This window comes from Python bivittatus, unplaced genomic scaffold (genome assembly GCF_059951505.1).
Source record: "Python bivittatus isolate LINGU-HERP-01145 unplaced genomic scaffold, Pbiv_v1 ctg000020_np1212, whole genome shotgun sequence".
Taxonomy (NCBI): domain Eukaryota; kingdom Metazoa; phylum Chordata; class Lepidosauria; order Squamata; family Pythonidae; genus Python; species Python bivittatus.
The window spans coordinates 97,450,194-97,468,434 of record NW_028277030.1 but is presented as its reverse complement, the minus strand read 5'-3'; the positions used below and the strand labels follow the sequence as shown (position 1 = coordinate 97,468,434).

Here is an 18,241-nt window from a genome sequence, read left to right as displayed (position 1 = left end):
CCGCGATGCTTAGTTTCACAAAAGTTCTCTATCGCACGAGGGAGCCAAAACGTGCTCCTGAGTCGAAAGGTTCAGTGAGCATAACCTCCAAAGGTTACGGAAGCACCTGATAGCATGCTGGGACTTGTAGTTTCAGCAAGAGAACGATCGCCGCCTGAAGTACTTTTGTCACTTATCCCGCTACGTCAGCTCTTTCCCTTTCAGGCCTAGCGCTTTCCAACGTGGTCTCGCAGATGCAGAAAAAAGAAAGAGGGGAGTTCTTTGTATGGCTGTCCTCCGCTATGCCTGCCAGAATATGCTTAGTACATGTTGAAGCCTACCTTTTTTACCCTCAGAGACAAAGCAGAATTTTCTTAAACTGACACGTTCTAATAAAGCAAGAAAGGAAGCCGGCAAGTTTAAAACACGCAGACTGCAGCCTTTTTGACCAGGCGTTTGCTTGGACGACCTTTCCTAGGCAGGTGAGAGGTCAGGCATAGGGGGCCTTTCCCTCTCCCCGCCCTTCCCCCACCTCTGACATGCCAACCCAGCAGTCGACGGCGTAGCAGCTGCGCAGGAGGTGGGTGAGGATGGTGGGAGTTTGGGGGTGCTGCCGAGAGAGGGGTGATGGGACCCCCTCCACCCACGCGCCTTTGCAGGGAAGGGCACAGGGAAGACATGTTTCTGAATACTGTATAGATAGCGAGGTTGTGAGGAACTGGGGTCGCGGCTTAATTTTGGGTCGCCAAATGGATGGAAAGGAGGGCAGGAATTCAGTGGGTCTCTCGTAATGGAAGGTGCCTAGAGTTCAGGAGAGGCAGATTCGCCCCCGCTCCCCCAATCCAGGAAAGGAGAAGACAGTGGAGGAAAACGCTCATTCCACTCCGGGTCAGTTATACTCACTGGATTTTTTAAAAATCATTTGCAGGCTCCAGAGTTTAGTTTTTATTTTCCGTTTGTGTTCATTCTGAAGCCCCAGAATGGAGTTGGAACTCATGGAGAATGACATTTTAGAATCACTTGAAGACCTCGGGTAAGTATGAGAAAAAACACAGTTGGATCCTTTTTATTGCTCTTTTTTTTTAACCAGTTTTTTTAGTATGTTCCCTGTCTCTTGGGGTGATCACAATGTCTTCTGAAGATACTCTCTTTTCCCAGCACTAAATTCCCATGTCTGTTTTCCCCCTATTTAACCAATTAACTTTAATTGCTGACTATTCTTTGAAGTGTATTCCGTTATGTAGGGGAAAAAAATGGGAGACTTGTCAGTTGATATCGACAAATGAAAATATCTTCAGTTGGCTTTTAACAAGATAAGATTCGCGCCATATAAAGATCCACTCCCTTCACTCCAGTTAATGATCTTGGAATACCTGATGGTGACTGAAGTCAAGTAGAATGGAACTAATCTGGATGGAAGACAACTGAGAGCTCCTTGTAAGGAAGGGCAAAATAAGTATATTTATGATGGTGGTGGAGGAGGAGGAGGATCTCAGAATATGCTGTTGCTGCCCAATATTTTGCCTCATGGGAGAGTAGCGTGGATATGTTCAATCTGTCTAGTGTTACAGTATTCTAAGAAATCTTCATAGAAAAAATTCAGTAACTGAAATAACTGTAGGGTTGGCTTCTTTGGTTTCTTGTGATCACAGCATCTACTTTTTAGTAATATTTAATTTAAATTACACCAAATATTTTTGAAAGCTTTAATCTTAGACTATTGAAAATAGTAGCATGGTGATCTATGATACAATTAAGTCCTGTGGAGAATGTGATGTGTGCATTTTTGTGCAGAAGAAGCATGCATTAGAACTTCTAAGTAAACAAATGTCTACCCAAGATTCACCACAGTGGCAGAAGATTATTATAAGCAGGATAGAGAGCAGGGGCATCTGCAGCATCAGAATGGTACACAGGACCAGGTGATTGAAGCTCTGCCTCCTATTATGTGCATGCAGTGTGTATGATACATCTTGAAAAGGGTGGGGCTTCAGTCACTCAGTCACATGCACCAATTTGGAACTGTTGATCCCCCTGCAAGTGCTTCTGATAGCGAATTGATGTGAACAACTTATTGCAAAAAATACTAGATCAACTTTCCTAGCCTAATGTCTTCCAGATGTGCTTATGAGAATTACATCTAGACAGCAGTCAGATTGAGGAAGGCTAGGCTAGTTGACTCCTCCAACAGTGAATAGGAGGAGCTGAACAATCTTGCAGTAACTTTTTAAAGTTCTTAGAGAATAATGTGGGAGTTATTGTTTCTCTCCTGTGGCTTTTAGTGGGAATCTAATGCTCATACAGGTAATACAATAGGAGTATACGTACAGAGAAATAATTGAGTTCTCCAAATCTAAAACACAGCATGCTGTGATAACTATTCAGTAGACCTGAGGGAAGCCTTATGGGCAGATTAGATATATCTTGATTATACAGGTAGTCCTTGCTTAATGATGGTAGTTGGGACTGGAATTTCCATCACTAAACAATGCAGTCATAAAGCGCGACATCACATGACCGCGCCATTTAGCAACAGCAGTTCCGGCAGTCCCCAGTTACCATTGTTAAGGGAGGACCTCACTTGATTGTGACTTCCAACTTCCTGCTGGCTTCCCCATTGACGTTGCTTGTGGGAAGCCAGCAGGGAAGGTCGCAAATTGCAATCACATGACCGTAGGATGCTGTGAAGGTTGGAAATCTGGGCTGGTTGCCAACCACAGAGATCACAATCACATGACAGCAGGGGCACTGCGACGACCAGAACTTCGAGGACTGGTCGTAAGTACCACTTGTTCAGTGCCATAACAGTTTGAACAGTCACTGAACGAATCGTCAATAAACAAAGACCATCTATATTACAACATCACTATCTGAGTGATGTTTTATAGGATTTCTATTACTCCTTTTCTCTGGAAACTGAAGGTTGCATGTATGGACTTCTCCCTTTACTTTATCCCCACAGCAACAATCTTGTGAGATAGGCTAAACTGAGAGAATGACTGATTCTCCCAAACTCTGAGCTCTGTAGTTGAGAGGAAACTTGAACCTGGATTCCCTTGATTCAGGTCCAATACTTAAGTAACTACACTACACTAGTTTTGTTGCAATTATTTTTTTCTAGCTGTTAGTGCAGTTTTTGTCCTGATGTTGTATGATCACTGAAGACAAAAAGTGCCTGACAATTTTTTTTTAAAGACCAGTGGCAATCTGTTGTGCAGTATAAATCTTCAATCATTGTTGTAACTGGAAGTAGGAAATAATGTTATAATAACTACTGAGAATTGTCACATGCAATTGGACTTGGAATTTCAAGAACACATTTTTAAAAATCTATAATTCTCTGAAATAAAGACTTGGGCTAGGATCCAGCAAAGAGATTACTGTGGATGCATAGGAACAACAGTAACTAATTTGGATGAGAGATATTTTAAAATGAACGCTCATCTTTTTTGCCGTGATACACAAAAAATATTTTCAATTCAAATATGGCCTTAAATTCCAACCTTGAAATGTAATTATATTTTCATTAATAAATTTTCTATGTCCTTATATCTTTGTTGTTATATATGTGTAACATAAGAGTCCGTACGAAACAGAATTTCTTAAGCACATAAAAAGTATAGGCCCTTGCTTAAGATTTAGTAATATTTAATAGCAACTTGAAAAGAGAAATTCACCTTGTTTCATTCTATTATAAATTATTTTCTAAAATTGTGAGCTTTACAACATTGCCACCAAAAATGAAAAATGATCCAACTTGATTGATACATTTCCAACAATTTTTAAAGAATGAATTGTCTATTTTTTGGACTAAATACTGAGGTAGTATACCATCAATAGAATACCTTGTACCAATTTTCTCTAAGGGTAACATTGACCATACATTTGGCACTTTTTCCATTGATGTATAGTACAGGTCCTTGCTACAAGGAGCTTATAATATGGTTTTGATGAAAAAATAAAATGAAATCTATAATTCATTTTAGGATGAAAGGAACAAAAGCAGAACATCATTGAAATGAGCAAAAAAATAAATTTGCATGTAATAAAACTTTGATTCTTATGCAGAAGAAGATATAAAATTCAATTCTAAGCTCATTTATTTGGCAAGAGGTTTCCTTAAAATCAGTGGTGATTATTTCCAGTTACAGGTAGTCCTTGACTTACGACCACTTGTTCAGCATCTGTTCAAAATTACAATGGTGCTGAACAAGGGGGACTTATGACCGGTCCGTGAAGTTGCGGCCGTCACAGCGTCCCCACGGTCTTATGATTGCAATCTGGGCACTTGGCACCCGGCTCGCAATTACAGCATCATAGGGAGCCGCAGTCACATGATTGCCGTTTGCGAGTTTCCCTGGGCTTCCCACAAGCAAAGTCAATGGGTAAGCTGGCAGGGGAAGATTTCAAGTTGCTCCTATAAGTTGCTCCTGCTGTTTTTTCACCTGAGGAGCCCCACCACAGAGTATGAGAGTACCCCCTGTGCTCCACAGCATGCATCTGCAGCACCCTCCCTGCCGGCCCACAACCCTTGCTAGCCTGCGCACACTCCCCAGCGCCTGCCCACAGCCATCACCTAGCCCAGTGATGACAAACCTATGATGTGTGTCAAAGGTGACATGCCAGCATTCACCACCACCTGACAACAACTATCCTCCCTGTTTGAGTTACCAAAGAAACTTGAGTTTGTTTTACTCGTATTTCATTTTTGTAATTATTTGACATTTCTTTATATAATACATAGCATCACACATGATTGTACTGTATTTTTTAAAATAAATGAATATGTAAAGAATTGTTTCTCTTTTGTTTGGGGGGTGGGTGACACGCCAGCAGAGTCAAGTTAGGCATTTTCTGAATTTTTGACATGCCAGGCCCTAAATGTTCACCATCACTGAACTAGCCCCTGCCTGCGGCACCCCTCCATGGCTGCTGCAGCCCCCATGCTCCTTACCCACGACTCCTGCCTCTTCCTGCTTAACAACCTTTGCATCCTGGGGTTACGACAGCAACTGTGACTGCTGGGATTTCTATAGTGTGACGCACTTTATGACCACATCGCTTAGTGACTGCAATCCCAGTCCCAATTGCTGGCATAATCCAAGGATTACCTGTATTGTAATTTCTGTTATTATATATACACATAAATTGAGTAACCTGTACATTGTATAAGGAATTTGAGATATCACATATTTATGTTCTATTGCTTTGTTTTGTTTATCAGTTACAAAGGTCCATTGTTAGAAGATGGAGCTCTGACCCTGGCATCTTCTGGTGGAGCCAATTCCCCTGAATATACCAAGCTCTGTGCTTGGTTGGTTTCAGAGTTAAGACTGTTTTGCAAATTAGAGGAAAATGTACAAGCAACTAACAGTGAGTAATCAGGATTGCAGCATCATTTATACAGTTATGTCATTCTTGCTAATCTTGACATTTATCATGCATCTCCTTCCAGTATTGATGTAACGGTTTTTCATATCTTTATGATAAAATAACTATTTATTGAGCAACTGCAGCTGATAAAAATACCTATATTAAAGTATATATGCATATATTTATTAAGAATGACCAAGAAAAGGTTAGTTTACTATTGAATAATTTATTTTCTCTCATTGTTCTCAATGTATTCTCATTTTTAATTTTATTGGAAAACTTTATTATTTGTGTTTTCAAGAAAAGTAATGCAATTTAAACTTCATTAATTAACTACAGGTAGTCCTTGACTTACAACCATTCGTTTAGTGACCGTTCAAAGTTACAGTGGTGCTGGAAAAGGTGACTTATGACCAGTCCTCACACTTATGACCATCACAGCATCTGTGTGGCCCCACGATCCAAATTTGGGTGCTTGGCAACCGGCATGTATTTATGACAGTTGCAGCATACTGGGGTCACGTGATCTCCATTTGCGACCTTCCCAGCCAGCTTCTGACAAGCAAAATCAATGGGGAATCGTGATTCACTTAACAACCACGTGATTCGCTTAACAACCATAATGATTTGCTTAACAACCACTGCAAAAAATGTCATAAAATTGGGTGTGGTCACGTGATGCCTTGCTTAACAATCACACCACTCAGCGATGAATTTTCTGGTCCCTATTGTGGTCTTAAGTCGAGGACTATCTGTATTTGTTTCTCCAAAATGTTTTATCTTACATAATTTTAAACTGTTTGGACATTTAATAATTGAGCCTTTGTAACTGAAAAAATCTATGTCTTAAGGTCCAAGCGAAGCAGATGAGTTCCAACTTGAAATTAGTGGGTTACTAGGTGAAATGAACTGTCCCTATACAACACTAACATCAGGAGACGTCACCAAGCGCCTTCTCAATCAAAAAAACTGCCTCCTGCTCCTCAGTAAGTTAAAGGAAACTTCAGAAAACAACAAAAAAATAAAAGAATTATGTAGTTAGCAGTAGTACTGTACAAGTGGTGGTGCCATTAAGCCACTTTTGATTTTTAGAATTACAGGAAGGGATTCATGGTAATTGGACAGAGACTGAAATCGGATATGGTGAAGCACCGGTTTCAAGTCCTGTTGGTTATGCACCCATGGAATGGTAAATTGAAATTTTTGAATTTTAGTTTAATTAGGAATGGGCAATGTACTGCTTGTGCTATTTGTTAATTGAGCTTGATTGTTTTGGTCCGTACACACAGGACATTTTCATCAATGTTTTGTTGTTCATATTATGTGTGAACTTAGATTTATACTTCATTAGAAAAGAAATAATTTAACACTAAGATCATGGACTAAGCTATCCTGAATTGTTAGCTTCTATTATTCATAGGATGAATCAAGCAGGAATATTTGAGTAGCACTCTGCTGTGTCCCAAGTAAATCAGAATTCTAAAGTAGAATTTCTATCTAATCATTGTACCGAATGTAACCATAGTATTGGTTGTTTAATCAAAATCAAAATAAGCACATTTTTCCTTGCTTGTTAGGAATAAAATTTGCTGGCAAGATGATCTGCTTTGACAGTTAAAAGAAATTCACAGGTGATGCTATGAAACAAAAGGCTTCTCTGTAAAGCTGTTGATCTTTATTTATCTTAATGGTGGTTTAGATTATAAACTGTTCTTGAATGCAAATTTTTATGGGTTGGTTTATGAAAGCTGCATGAACAATCAGTTTCTATTCTAGCTATCTGATGTGCACCTTGTTTAATTTCCCTTCATGTTCTATGAATAATACCATGTTCTGACTCAATAATTATTTTTTCTCTGGTCCCTAGCAGAACTGTTATTGGCTATTGATTTGTCTTTAGGTCATCCTGTTTGAGCCTGTTTTCTTATTCAATTGTTTCTAACGTTGTAGTGTGTAAAATTATGTCCCTGTATATTCTTGGCTTAAAATAAATACTCCTTTTCTTAGACTTTTAAAAATGATCTTTGCTGTACTGAATGGTAACTTTTCATCTTTCAGCATACCTCATCTCAGAATTAGAAGCTGCTAGAATGCTGTATGTGAATGCTCCCCCCAAAAAAGCTCAGGAAGGTACTGGTAGTGAAGTATTTCAGGAATTAAAAGGCATATGTATTGCTTTAGGCATGTCAAAGCCTCCAGCCAACATAACAATGTTCCAGTTCTTCAGTGGAATAGAAAAAAAGGTAAGAACTAAAGGGTGAATGTACAGTAACTTTCTTGTACATAAGTAGTGATTACTGTGGCAAGTTATTCTGGAAAGATAATTAAAATAGGCAGAAGTAAGCCTTCTTGGGAATGGGAATAGCTATAACAACTATACCAACACTACCAAAAAGATCATCTTTCTCTAACTACTTTAGTTGGCTTATTTTAGCTGGCAAGGCTATCAAAAAAGAGCCTTTAGAGATTATCCCCCTGTATGCCCCATTTGGTTTCTAGAAGGTGGTGTTTTTATGAATAAACTGTTATTTCACCAACATAATTACCACTAACATAACAATTTGAGAAGGAAAACTTCTTAGTTTTAAGACATTCAATCATTTATTTCTTGGTGAGCTAATACAGGGGTCTCCCATATTTTTTTTCTCCAGAATTGCTTTAAATAATGAATGGTCCTGAACTGGGATTTTTCTGAGGATTTTAAGATATGTTATTGATGTATAAAAAGCAATTACATGCTTGGTCCCTCTATAACTTCCAAAACCCATAGGATAGCCTTACCTTTATAATGCCAACCATAATGGTACAAAAATTGAGTTCTCCAGAATCATCCAGTTTGGTATTAATCTATGTGAGAGAGTGCAATAGCTGCCATCTTAACATTAGTTTTATAATAGAAAATGAAAAGAGGTAGTAAACAATTATGTTAGGCTCTGTTAGATGCCATGCAGATTTCATATTGTACTTAGGATCCCTGGAATAAAGAAGCTATTCACCCATTTTTGAATACTGTAGGTAAAATCCAGCCATTATTTAGATCTGTCCTTTTAAAACTTTTTCTCATTTCTATACTTCTTTCTTAAATTTGAATATTTTGTTGCATGATGTGTTAGCATAATAAGAGTATTGCCATGCTATGGATTTTATATGATTCCTTTTTATTTTATTTTTATTTGAATATGTTTTAATTTATTTATGAAAACGTTGCAGTAGATACCTTTTCTTTTACCAAGACAATTCCTGTATTATACCATACAGTTGGTGTAAAAAAATATAACGTAACATGGAATTCTTAAAAATAGCAGTTCCATTTGTAAGTAGAATGAGAGGGGGCAGTTCCTCCTCTGCTCCTGTAGCCCATCATTCCTCTCAAAATATGTTCTGGACGATTGGGTGATAATCTGGAACAATTGTTGGAAGAGCAAATGGGGTTGAAAGGATGAGATACAAGTCCTGTCCTTGAGCAGATCTTGTCCTGTATTATGTTGATTATACATACATTGGAAACAGAAGTTTGCGTATCTGTAGGTTTTGGCTTTTTTGTCTATATGATATACTAATACAGTTTATTTTGTTACAGTTAAAAGAAACATTAGCAAAGGTTCCTTCAAATCATGTAGGAAAACCTTTATTGTCGAAACCATTGGGTCCAGTCCATTGGGTAAGGATTTGCCTATAAAACTCACTACTGGTACTAATTCTTTTCATTGGCACTTTTTTTTTAAGATTGTTTATCCCGCCTTTCTTATTTTTATATATAAGGCAGCAAACATACCTAATACTCCTTCCTTCTATTTTCCCCACAACAACAACCCTGTGAGGTGAGCTGGGCTGACAGAGTGTCTGGCCCAAGGTCACCCAGCCGACTTTCATGCCTAAGGCAGGACTAGAACTCTCAGTCTCCTGGTCTCTAGCCTGGTGCCTTAACCACAAGACCAAACTGGCTCCCTTTTAGTGTTTGCGACTTTTACAATTACAGCTTTTAATATTGTAATTGATCTATATTAAAACAACAGAAAGCATGTGTATGTTTTTTCGAAAATTGAAAATCCAGTCATGTGACTGTCAGTATTCCATAGCCACTAAGCTAGGGGGGTTGGGATACCAACTAGTGAGCATGTACTAAATGTTATGGAATTGTCTGGATTTCCCCCCCAGTATGGCCATTGGGATTTTATTTAACTGTTCTGTTGTTTTAATCCTTGTTAGCTGCCCAGAATCATGTACACATGGATGGCTATAAAAGTTGAAATTATAAAATACATCAGAATTGATTTCCTGAAAATACTTATGGATATTCTTTATAAGAAGAATACTTTAAAAAATTAAACTTAAAATTATTCAAATTGTAATGCTTTGCAAACAAAAGGAAAAGTGACAAACATGCTTCACATTAACAGTGTTTCATTTGGAAATCTAGTTGGTTCAGGGAAATGAATCAAGTCATTCAAAATAGAAAAATAAAATTCTGTATCAGAATATAACTATTCTAATTTTGGCAGAGGTAAGATGGAATTCTGACTCCAAGAATAATTCTAAATTTTATAGAGAAAGTGAAACAAAATATATTTGAGGACATCTGTTCCTTGCTCTCCAACATATTCAATCCAACAGGTACCCATGTTATGATTATGATTTCCTAATGCCTCTGAATAAAGTAGAATTGGAAATTTTATGTTCCAAGATAATGCTGTCTAAAGGCTCTCATTACCAGTGGGCTTTGGAGGGCAATTCAACATGCTGGTTCTTACCTATAAAGCCCTTTATGGCACAAGGTCAGGTTACCTGTGGCACTGTAATCTCCAGTTATGTCTGCCTATCCAGAAAGATCTGACAAGGTTGGCGTGCTTTGGGTCCTATTGCTTAGGCAATGTTATCTGGTGGGACCCCGGAAACATGCCTTCTCTGTGGTTGCTCCCACCCTTTGGAACAGCATCTTTCCTGAGATTTGGTTGGCCCCAACCCTGCCTGCCTTTTTGGTAGGCACAGAGCACCTATTTTTTTTTATGCGTTGGGTCTGAGAGTGGTATGACCCATTGGATGAAGTTTTTTTCCCCAGAACTCATGTGTCTGTATGTTGTTTTCGATTGTGTTTTTATACTTCGTTTTTGTTATGTGGTTCTTACCGACTTCTTACTGTTTATTGATGATGTATGTTGTCGTAAGTCATATGCTGAGTAGGGCAGCTACATAAATTGATCAAAAACAAAATTTTACAGTATAACTTCATAATCAGATTTATTTAATGTTGCCTCAAAAGAAGCAGCATTGAAAATGCAAGTATAAAGCAGATAGAACGTTTCTAATGGAAAGTATTAATCTAGCCATTGAAATGTGCTGGAAAATCATTGTTAAGGGATACTAACAATGATAAACTTTTAGTTCTGTGTTGTTATGCAACTGGGCACTTTTCCAGAATGCCATGACATTGCAGTTTAAGTAGGGAAGGTTTAGCAGTGTTGAGAAGCAAGACATATTTAAATTAATAAGTAGAAAAGGTACACAGAGGCGTTCTAGTGTGGCTGTTTTTACCCTGCTGATTTTCAGTGAGCAGTTCAACTGCCTCTTTAATATTTTTCTAATATTGTTTCTTTTTTTCATTAGAAAACACAAGTTCCAGCTTTTCACTGCAGTCATAGTACTAATGAATGTGGCATTCTATTTCTCAAGAGGATCAGTAATCTTTGCATTTTTCATATAATAATAGATTGAATTAGATGTCAGACTGAATTCAGTTCAGGGCACTATTATGCTCTTGATATTTTTTTATAAGGTGCATTATTATTAAAATGATTCTTACATTTTTTTCTGTCTGGGAGACACATTACAAACAAGCTAACTGTTGAAAGAAAACAGTGGTTAGAAAAATAATACCGATCTTTGTCAGATTTTGGAACAGAGCAGGGTTCTCTGGTATCTTTATTGCTATGTGAGTCTTATTCTGTTCATTGCCTATCAAAGAAAAACATGAATTGTAACAGAGAGGGAGAGAGAGAGAATCTGTTTCACTAAAAGCTACTTCCAAAGACACATTGTTTCTTAAGCTTGGTTGAGTGTTGGAGCCATGTTCTCTTCCCATTCCAGCTTTCCTAGTTGTCTTCTTGTACACCAACCAGACTTTGAATCCTGGCTTCTAAGCTGCAGTTTAATGTTAGTTTGCTAATCAGGATCTTACATAGGATCAAACCATGGTTTTAATAGCCCTATTATAATCATCACTGAACCACAGTTCCTCCTATATGCAAAATAGGGAATTTTAGTTAGAACTGGGGATAAGCTCATTTGACACTTTTGCCTGAGTGATCCAATGTATTTCTTTGAGGTATTATTTGAACTGAATCCTGTAATGTGGAGTTTTGTTTTTTTAAGATTTCAGCATATGTGTGAATTTTCATTTCAGGAAAAAATTGAAGCTATTAATCAAGCCATAGCCAATGAATATGAGGTTCGAAGAAAATTGTTAGTGAAACGTCTGGATGTAACTGTGCAGTCATTTGGCTGGTCAGATCGAGCAAAGGTATAGTTTGCTTTCTGTAGTCAAACTGTTTTTTGAAAGAGCATTAGTTGTCTGTAGTTAGACAACTGTCTTTTGTAATTAATGGGTGGTGAATTAGCTAATCTTTTTTATAAACATCAGTCTTTTTGTCTGGCACTAATAATAAAGTGTGAATTTAACAAATGTTACAGAGTAGAGTCCTCCAATTATTTCATTTTATTATTTCCATCACCTGCCTCCATGGAGTCAACATTTTGTGGCCACTGAATATACTTTATTCTCCTTTGGTTGCATCTTGAGAATAACCACACTGAGGCTTTGTAAAAATGATATTATACCACTGCAAATTGTATAAGCATGCACTATAGGGCTGTGCATGCTTAGAAAATAATTTAGAAGACCTCATGCAAGTGTAACTTCTCTTGATTTTTCCGTTTATCCCTGACATGAATACATAATGGATATTTACATTTGCTCAGCACACTAAAGGAATTATCAGCTGGATGGTGGAATTAGGTATGAATGTTTTGAAAAGGATTTTGAGAAAGGATTTTGGAATTCATGCAAGCAATAATATGGAACAATTCCTGAAAGCCGTGACTTCGTAAAGTAACTGTCCTATTCTACCGGTTGCTTGATATTTTCTCTTACGTGCACATGGTGTCATTTGGCTCCATAAATGCAGGCATTTAGTTACTCTTTTGATATAACTTGGAAATAAATGTAAACAACCTTAGTGTATTAGTTCCAGGGATAAGTGGAAAAATCCATTTAGCTCATTACAATCTGCAATTTGCATATAACAGTTAATTGTGCCAGCTGGAGGCTTGGCTTCTTAATTCCCTGATTACAGAGGATTGATATTGACATACAGTATTTTAACACCGCTTTTCTTTGTTCAAATGTAAATGTTCTCTGTAGCATTGCAAATAGAAAGAACACATACTGCTTTTTTAAAAAAAATAAAGAATCAATCATGTTGTCTTTTCCCAGAAGGCACAGTGTTCTGTTGTCATTGTAGAGGAGGCTTGCAAACAGTTCCTGTTCATAGGTCCTTCTACAAAAAGAAAATGCTGCAATGTTTTTGGAAGGGGTGGAGAATCTGCAGCTGAATGAGCAAGGGCTGAAATGTTAGGCAAGGCACCTTGTGGGGCTGTAGGAAAATGGTGGGTAGGCTGGAAAAACAGCAGAACTGTGGCAAGGCAGTAAAGAGAGCAAATGTCCTGGGAAGGATCAGGCAGATGTTGAGGGAAAGGCAGCATTTGGGGTGGCAGAAGAGCCAAGCACAGGGGTAGAGAAGGGGAGAGATGCAGGGAGGCTCAGAAAGCAGTAGGAGGGAGGAATGTCTGGATGTTTGGGATGGGGGTGTTTTGGGCTACCCTCAACCTTCCCACCCCCCCACTCCTTTCTAATATATCTGGAAGGCACCAAATTGAAAAAGGCTTGCTGAAACTGACATTAGTTTTCTGTTAGGGTCCTTTCCTAGTCCTACCTATAGAATTCAAGAGTTTGAGCCTGGGAGCTCTTGCATATTGTTGAGGTATGGCTGTTCCCTTTTACTGTCTGATTTGTAACTTCTCTTTCTTCAGCTTATATCACATTCATTGTAGAACTCTTTCTCCTGAAGTTCGTATTCTGGGGGAAGAACTATGTATTCATCATAAAATAATTCTTGATGTGCTATAGATTCAACCTCAGGCCTTGTGCTCAGAAGCACTTCTATAAATGGCCTCCCAAAGCCCTTAACCACCAGAGGACACAATGCTGGAGTAAAAGTACTAATTGTTTGTAACAACCCTCTTTCTATCCCTGATCTTTTCCTGCTCACACTCACTACTGACAGTAAGCTTAGAAAATAAAGTCTGTATCATGTGACATGTTCTTTGAATGTTCGACGTAGACATAGATCAGGAACTGAGAGATCAAGCAGCTAGTGTTAAATAGGATATAAAATATGGAAAGTTGGAGGAGAAGGGACAAAAAATATTTAGGTTTATATCTTCAGAATCTTATGCTTCCTTATTTGCAGGATAGATTTTTGCAAGATAGATTTTTCATAGCTTTCAGCGATTGCACCTTCACTAAAGGCAGGATATAGGGACTAATGGTTGTCATGGAAATAAGATTTTAAACTAAGGCAGCTGTCAAGGGTTATTGACAAAAGTGGGGGGAATTATATTCCAAGTTTAAAATTGCTCTATCGGGACACAACCTTCAGTTCAGATTTTAAAATATATTGGAAGGAGATACTTAAATACTTGTACATAGAATGTCCCGGCAGGGGGGTAGGGTAAGGCCTACATTAGCCTTCCCTAATTGAATGCCACCCAGATGTGTTAATTGTCCCTGGGTTTGGTAGAATTCTAGTTCAACACATCTGAAAGCCCCAGGCAGCAGAAGACTGTGTTAGACAATGTATAGCTACATATTATTGTTTAGACTGCCCACATAATATATAACAAAACACTACTAAGTGTGGTTGGTGAAATAAGAAATAGGGAAGGTTCCAGCATCAGGTAACCCAATGTAGCCAGAAAGATTATTGTCCCATTATATACTACTTCATAAGTAAATACAGCTATTGTTATAAGAATTTTCACATGTTGTTTGAGCATATGCCTAAATGCTTAATAATTGTTTAGCTGTATGTTTCATATTGTTGACTCCTTTCATCTCTTCTCTCTGTGTGTAATAGAGCCAAACGGAAAAATTGGCTAAAGTCTATCAGCCAAAACGTGCCATCTTATCTCCTAAATGTGCTATATCTGTTGCACACCTCTTGGCAGCTCGGCAAGATTTATCAAAGATAATGAGGACTAGCAGTGGTTCTATCAGAGAAAAGACTGCATGTGCCATTAATAAGGTATCTATGTTGTTCAGATGATGATTTTTAATTTGTAAGATTTTGTTAAGGAATTTCATTGGAAAAGAATGTACTTGTGTAAAATATCATTGCTTTCTCTGCATACATGCACATAGAGCTTTCCTCCCTTTCATAGTTCCCAGTTCCTTTTGGCAAAATAATTTCCCCTCCCCTCCCTCATTTAGTTGATACCTCTGGAAGCTGTATACATAGCCCAGTCTATATTTGTGCTATATTGATCAGTTTAATGCTGTTTTTCCTTTTGAGATGAAAACATATCATTTAATATTATTTAGAGTTTTAGACTTGAAGCTTTGTATAATAGAATCACACTGTTCAAGCTGGGCAGCCCTATAAATCCATGATTGTGATTATGGTAATATTATTCTATAAATCCTAAATGTCCCAAAAGCTGATCACTTACTTCCTTAAATGTTAATATAAACTATTATATGGGGTGGGCACAAGGCAGAAAATGTGTTTTGTTCCCTGCAACCCCACCCCCCACATTATGGCTTGACAGTTTGATCAGATTGCTTGAAGAGAGTCACAATCTAGCCAAACAAAAATTGGAATGTTTTGGTTTTCAGCCAAGACAAAATCTGGAAGGATCTTACCGGGGGCTTATAGGGTGAGCAGGGCAAGGCTGGTGTGTCTCACCTGTCTCTCCCCTCCTCTTCTGCATGCCTGTATCTCAACATACCTGATGATATTCCCAGTGTGTCCTTCCCCTTGTCTCCTCTTTATCATGCTGCACTTTAATTGAAGCATGGTATACCCAACTGGTTGGTCTATGCATGGAATAGTCTGGTTTCAGAACACTTTACACATCTATAAATGCTTACAATTTTTATCTTCAGAAGCTCCTTTTCTCCTGCTAAATCATCAATATGTGTTCGCATTGCAACTTTTGGGGTTTTTTTTCCTAATATGGACTCAAATTTATATAAGTTTTTTTTTAAAGAAAATAATATACTGTCAAACTTTTGCATTTACTTTTCCACCATATTGATTTTGTTCACTTTTAGGTACTTATGGGCCGAGTGCCTGACAGAGGTGGGAGACCGAATGAAATTGAGCCACCTCCTCCTGAGATGCCACCATGGCAGAAAAGGCAAGATGGCCCTCAACAGCAAAGTGGTGGAGGCAGAGGTGGAAGAGGTGGCTATGAATCATCATATGGAGGACGTGGAGGCTATGAACAAGGGAGTCATGACCGAGGAGGCCGAGGAGGATATGACCAAGGAAGTTATGAAAGAGGAAGTCGAGGGGGGTATGACTCATCATATGGAAGTCGAGGAAGTCATGAACACGGGGGTCATGAACGAGGAGGGCGTGGACGTGGTGGCTATGACCATGGTGGCAGAGGGGGAGGAAGAGGAGGCAAACCTCAAGGTGGCTGGACCGATGGTGGAGGAAGTGGCTATCAAGATGTCTATAGGGATAGTAATTACAGAGATTCAGGATTTCAAACTGGTGGTTACCATGGCGGTGGCAGTGGAGGTGGCTACCAAGGAGGTGGTTATGGTGGTTACCAATCATCATATTCAGGAAGTGGATATCAAGGTGGGAGTGGCACCTATCAACAAGACAACAGATACCAAGACGGGCACTCCAGTGATCGAGGTGGAGGTCGTGGAGGAGGGCGAGGTGGCCGTGGAGGCCGTGGCAGCCGTGGTGGGCAAGGAGGTGGCTGGGGAGGAAGAGGTGCACAGAATGTTAATCAGGGGGGGCAATTTGAGCAGCATTTCCAGCAAGGGGGATACCAGTACAATCAATCTGGATTTGGACAAGGAAGACACTTCACAAGTTGAGGCTACAAAAATTTCTCAATTGGCAGAGCTCATGTAATAGTAGTCTGCTTATTTTTTCTTTTTGAATTAGTATCAGTCAACATGTCAGGGTGACCTTTTCAAACTGTGCTTTTGAGCATATGTGAAAATATGGATAAATACACTGCCCAAATCTAAATGCAGTTTTCTTCTCCAGGACACAGAACTTTAATACAGCAGTTGAGATTCTATATCTTAAAGGAAACTAGAGATTCAGAATGCATGTGTGTTCATACATGTAATATGAAAACCAATATGGCTGTATTTGTACATGGGCTTGTTTTTCCCATGTAAAACCTTCTCCCATTTATATGCCATATTGGATTGCCGACTTCAGATCTATACTTAACGCTGCGCATATGTGTAGTTAGCTGTGCATAAGTCCAATTAAGTCAGATGAATTTATGCATTTTAACTATGCAAAGAATTGCAGCCTATTTTGCTAGGTCTATTATATGAGCTCTACTGCTGGTAACTGGTTCAAGTAGCCTAATTGCTCTGACTGAAAACACATGTCAAATCAAATGTCCCAACACTCTCATACCATGCAAAATCATATTTAGTCAAGCTAAGTTGTAAAGAGAGACTAGAAGTAGCCCCATGCTTCCCCATAATCCCAACTTGCTCTCATCCATCACAAAAGAGTGGACCCCCTGACCAACCTAACTTTTACTTGAAACTAGCTAGCAGTAATGGCAATCTGAAACCAGTTTTATGCACGAATTAAAACCACTCATCCTGAAATGCAGAATGGTTTCATTTTGTTATTTAACTCAAGATGAAATGCCCTTCAGCTCAGTTTGTTACATTTTTCTTCACTAAAAGTTGCATTAGTGCGCCTCGCCTTTTTTTTTTTTTTTTTGGTTTATTTGCATATAGAAATATTGTCAAGCTGTGAAAGAAAATGGCTGAAGGTGTGCTATTGTAAAAGGTGAGCAATAAAAAGTATCTGTTCTCCCTTTGGTTTATTGGTCTTTAACATTACAAATATAGATTGTTTCAGTTTCTTCACCATGAGGTTGAAGAAGCATCTTACAATTGCAAGTAAGCTTTTAAGACTAAGAAAGAATTGGACTGGGGAACAGAGCTCTCCCATCTGCAGTAAACAGAACAGGAGGTGGGAAGAAAATGTAGCTATCTCAAGGAGAAGCATTCTCAGCTAGCAGGAACTGATTTTGCTTTACCATTGACACTAAATTACTTCTTCTGGCAGGAGTAAATTTAGAAAGTTGTGAGAACAGGGGAATGGCAGAAGAAACTCATTTAACCCACTCTTAAATATACTAGGTCACTTTACAGAGGCACCAACTAATTTTTAATCCAGGTTTGTATTGCATTCTTTGATTCATCAAGCCCAATGTTCATTCCACTTCATAGTTATCAAGTATGCATACCTTGAAGTCAATATGCTAAAACTGTGTTGAGAATTCTGACCACTGGATTCTGAAAATGAGATATTTATAGCTCAGCAAAAATAGTTCCTAAAAGCTCTCATATTTGCAGCACAAAATCTCCACTAGGTGTTGCTCCTGATTCACAACTAAAAAATAACAAATTCTTGTTCATCACTGGATTAGTGTTCCATATCATGTAGAAAATGCTGCATCTCTCTAAATTTTTGTGGCAACATTTTTTTTTAAAAAGAGGCTTCTGTGCAAGTAAAAGTGCTAATGGTGTAAGTCACATTTTAAGTAGTTT

The 18,241-nt window shown here is 38.4% G+C and overlaps 1 protein-coding gene across 4 annotated transcripts; it reads left to right on the top strand.

The window, feature by feature from the left end:
* The first annotated feature begins 463 nt into the window (after positions 1 to 463).
* On the top strand, positions 464 to 17,506 carry TSLIG3A (tRNA splicing ligase complex subunit 3A). 4 transcript variants are annotated; one of them, XM_088144892.1, is made up of 9 exons: positions 464 to 559; positions 908 to 1,012; positions 5,204 to 5,352; positions 6,204 to 6,338; positions 7,411 to 7,595; positions 8,933 to 9,013; positions 11,753 to 11,869; positions 14,544 to 14,711; positions 15,740 to 17,506. In XM_088144892.1, the coding sequence occupies exons 2-9, from the start codon at positions 960 to 962 to the stop codon at positions 16,523 to 16,525; spliced, it is 1,674 nt and encodes a 557-aa protein (XP_088001018.1). In that variant the 5' UTR covers positions 464 to 559; positions 908 to 959; the 3' UTR covers positions 16,526 to 17,506. The 4 variants fall into 4 exon arrangements, with proteins under 4 accessions (XP_088001018.1, XP_088001027.1, XP_088001034.1 ...); XM_088144901.1 differs by having other exon boundaries at positions 505 to 559; positions 953 to 1,012; XM_088144908.1 differs by lacking the exon at positions 464 to 559 and adding an exon at positions 1,335 to 1,416.
* Positions 17,507 to 18,241: the final 735 nt, after the last annotated feature.

What these genes read in the sequence shown, in the direction of transcription:
- TSLIG3A (XM_088144892.1), top strand. Translation starts at nt 960, where the DNA reads ATGGAGTTGGAACTCATGGAGAATGACATTTTAGAATCACTTGAAGAC. An exon ending in TCAGTGGAATAGAAAAAAAG is followed by an intron (nt 7,596 to 8,932) that starts GTAAGAACTAAA and finishes ATTTTGTTACAG; the next exon opens with TTAAAAGAAACATTAGCAAA. An exon ending in CATTGGGTCCAGTCCATTGG is followed by an intron (nt 9,014 to 11,752) that starts GTAAGGATTTGC and finishes TTTTCATTTCAG; the next exon opens with GAAAAAATTGAAGCTATTAA.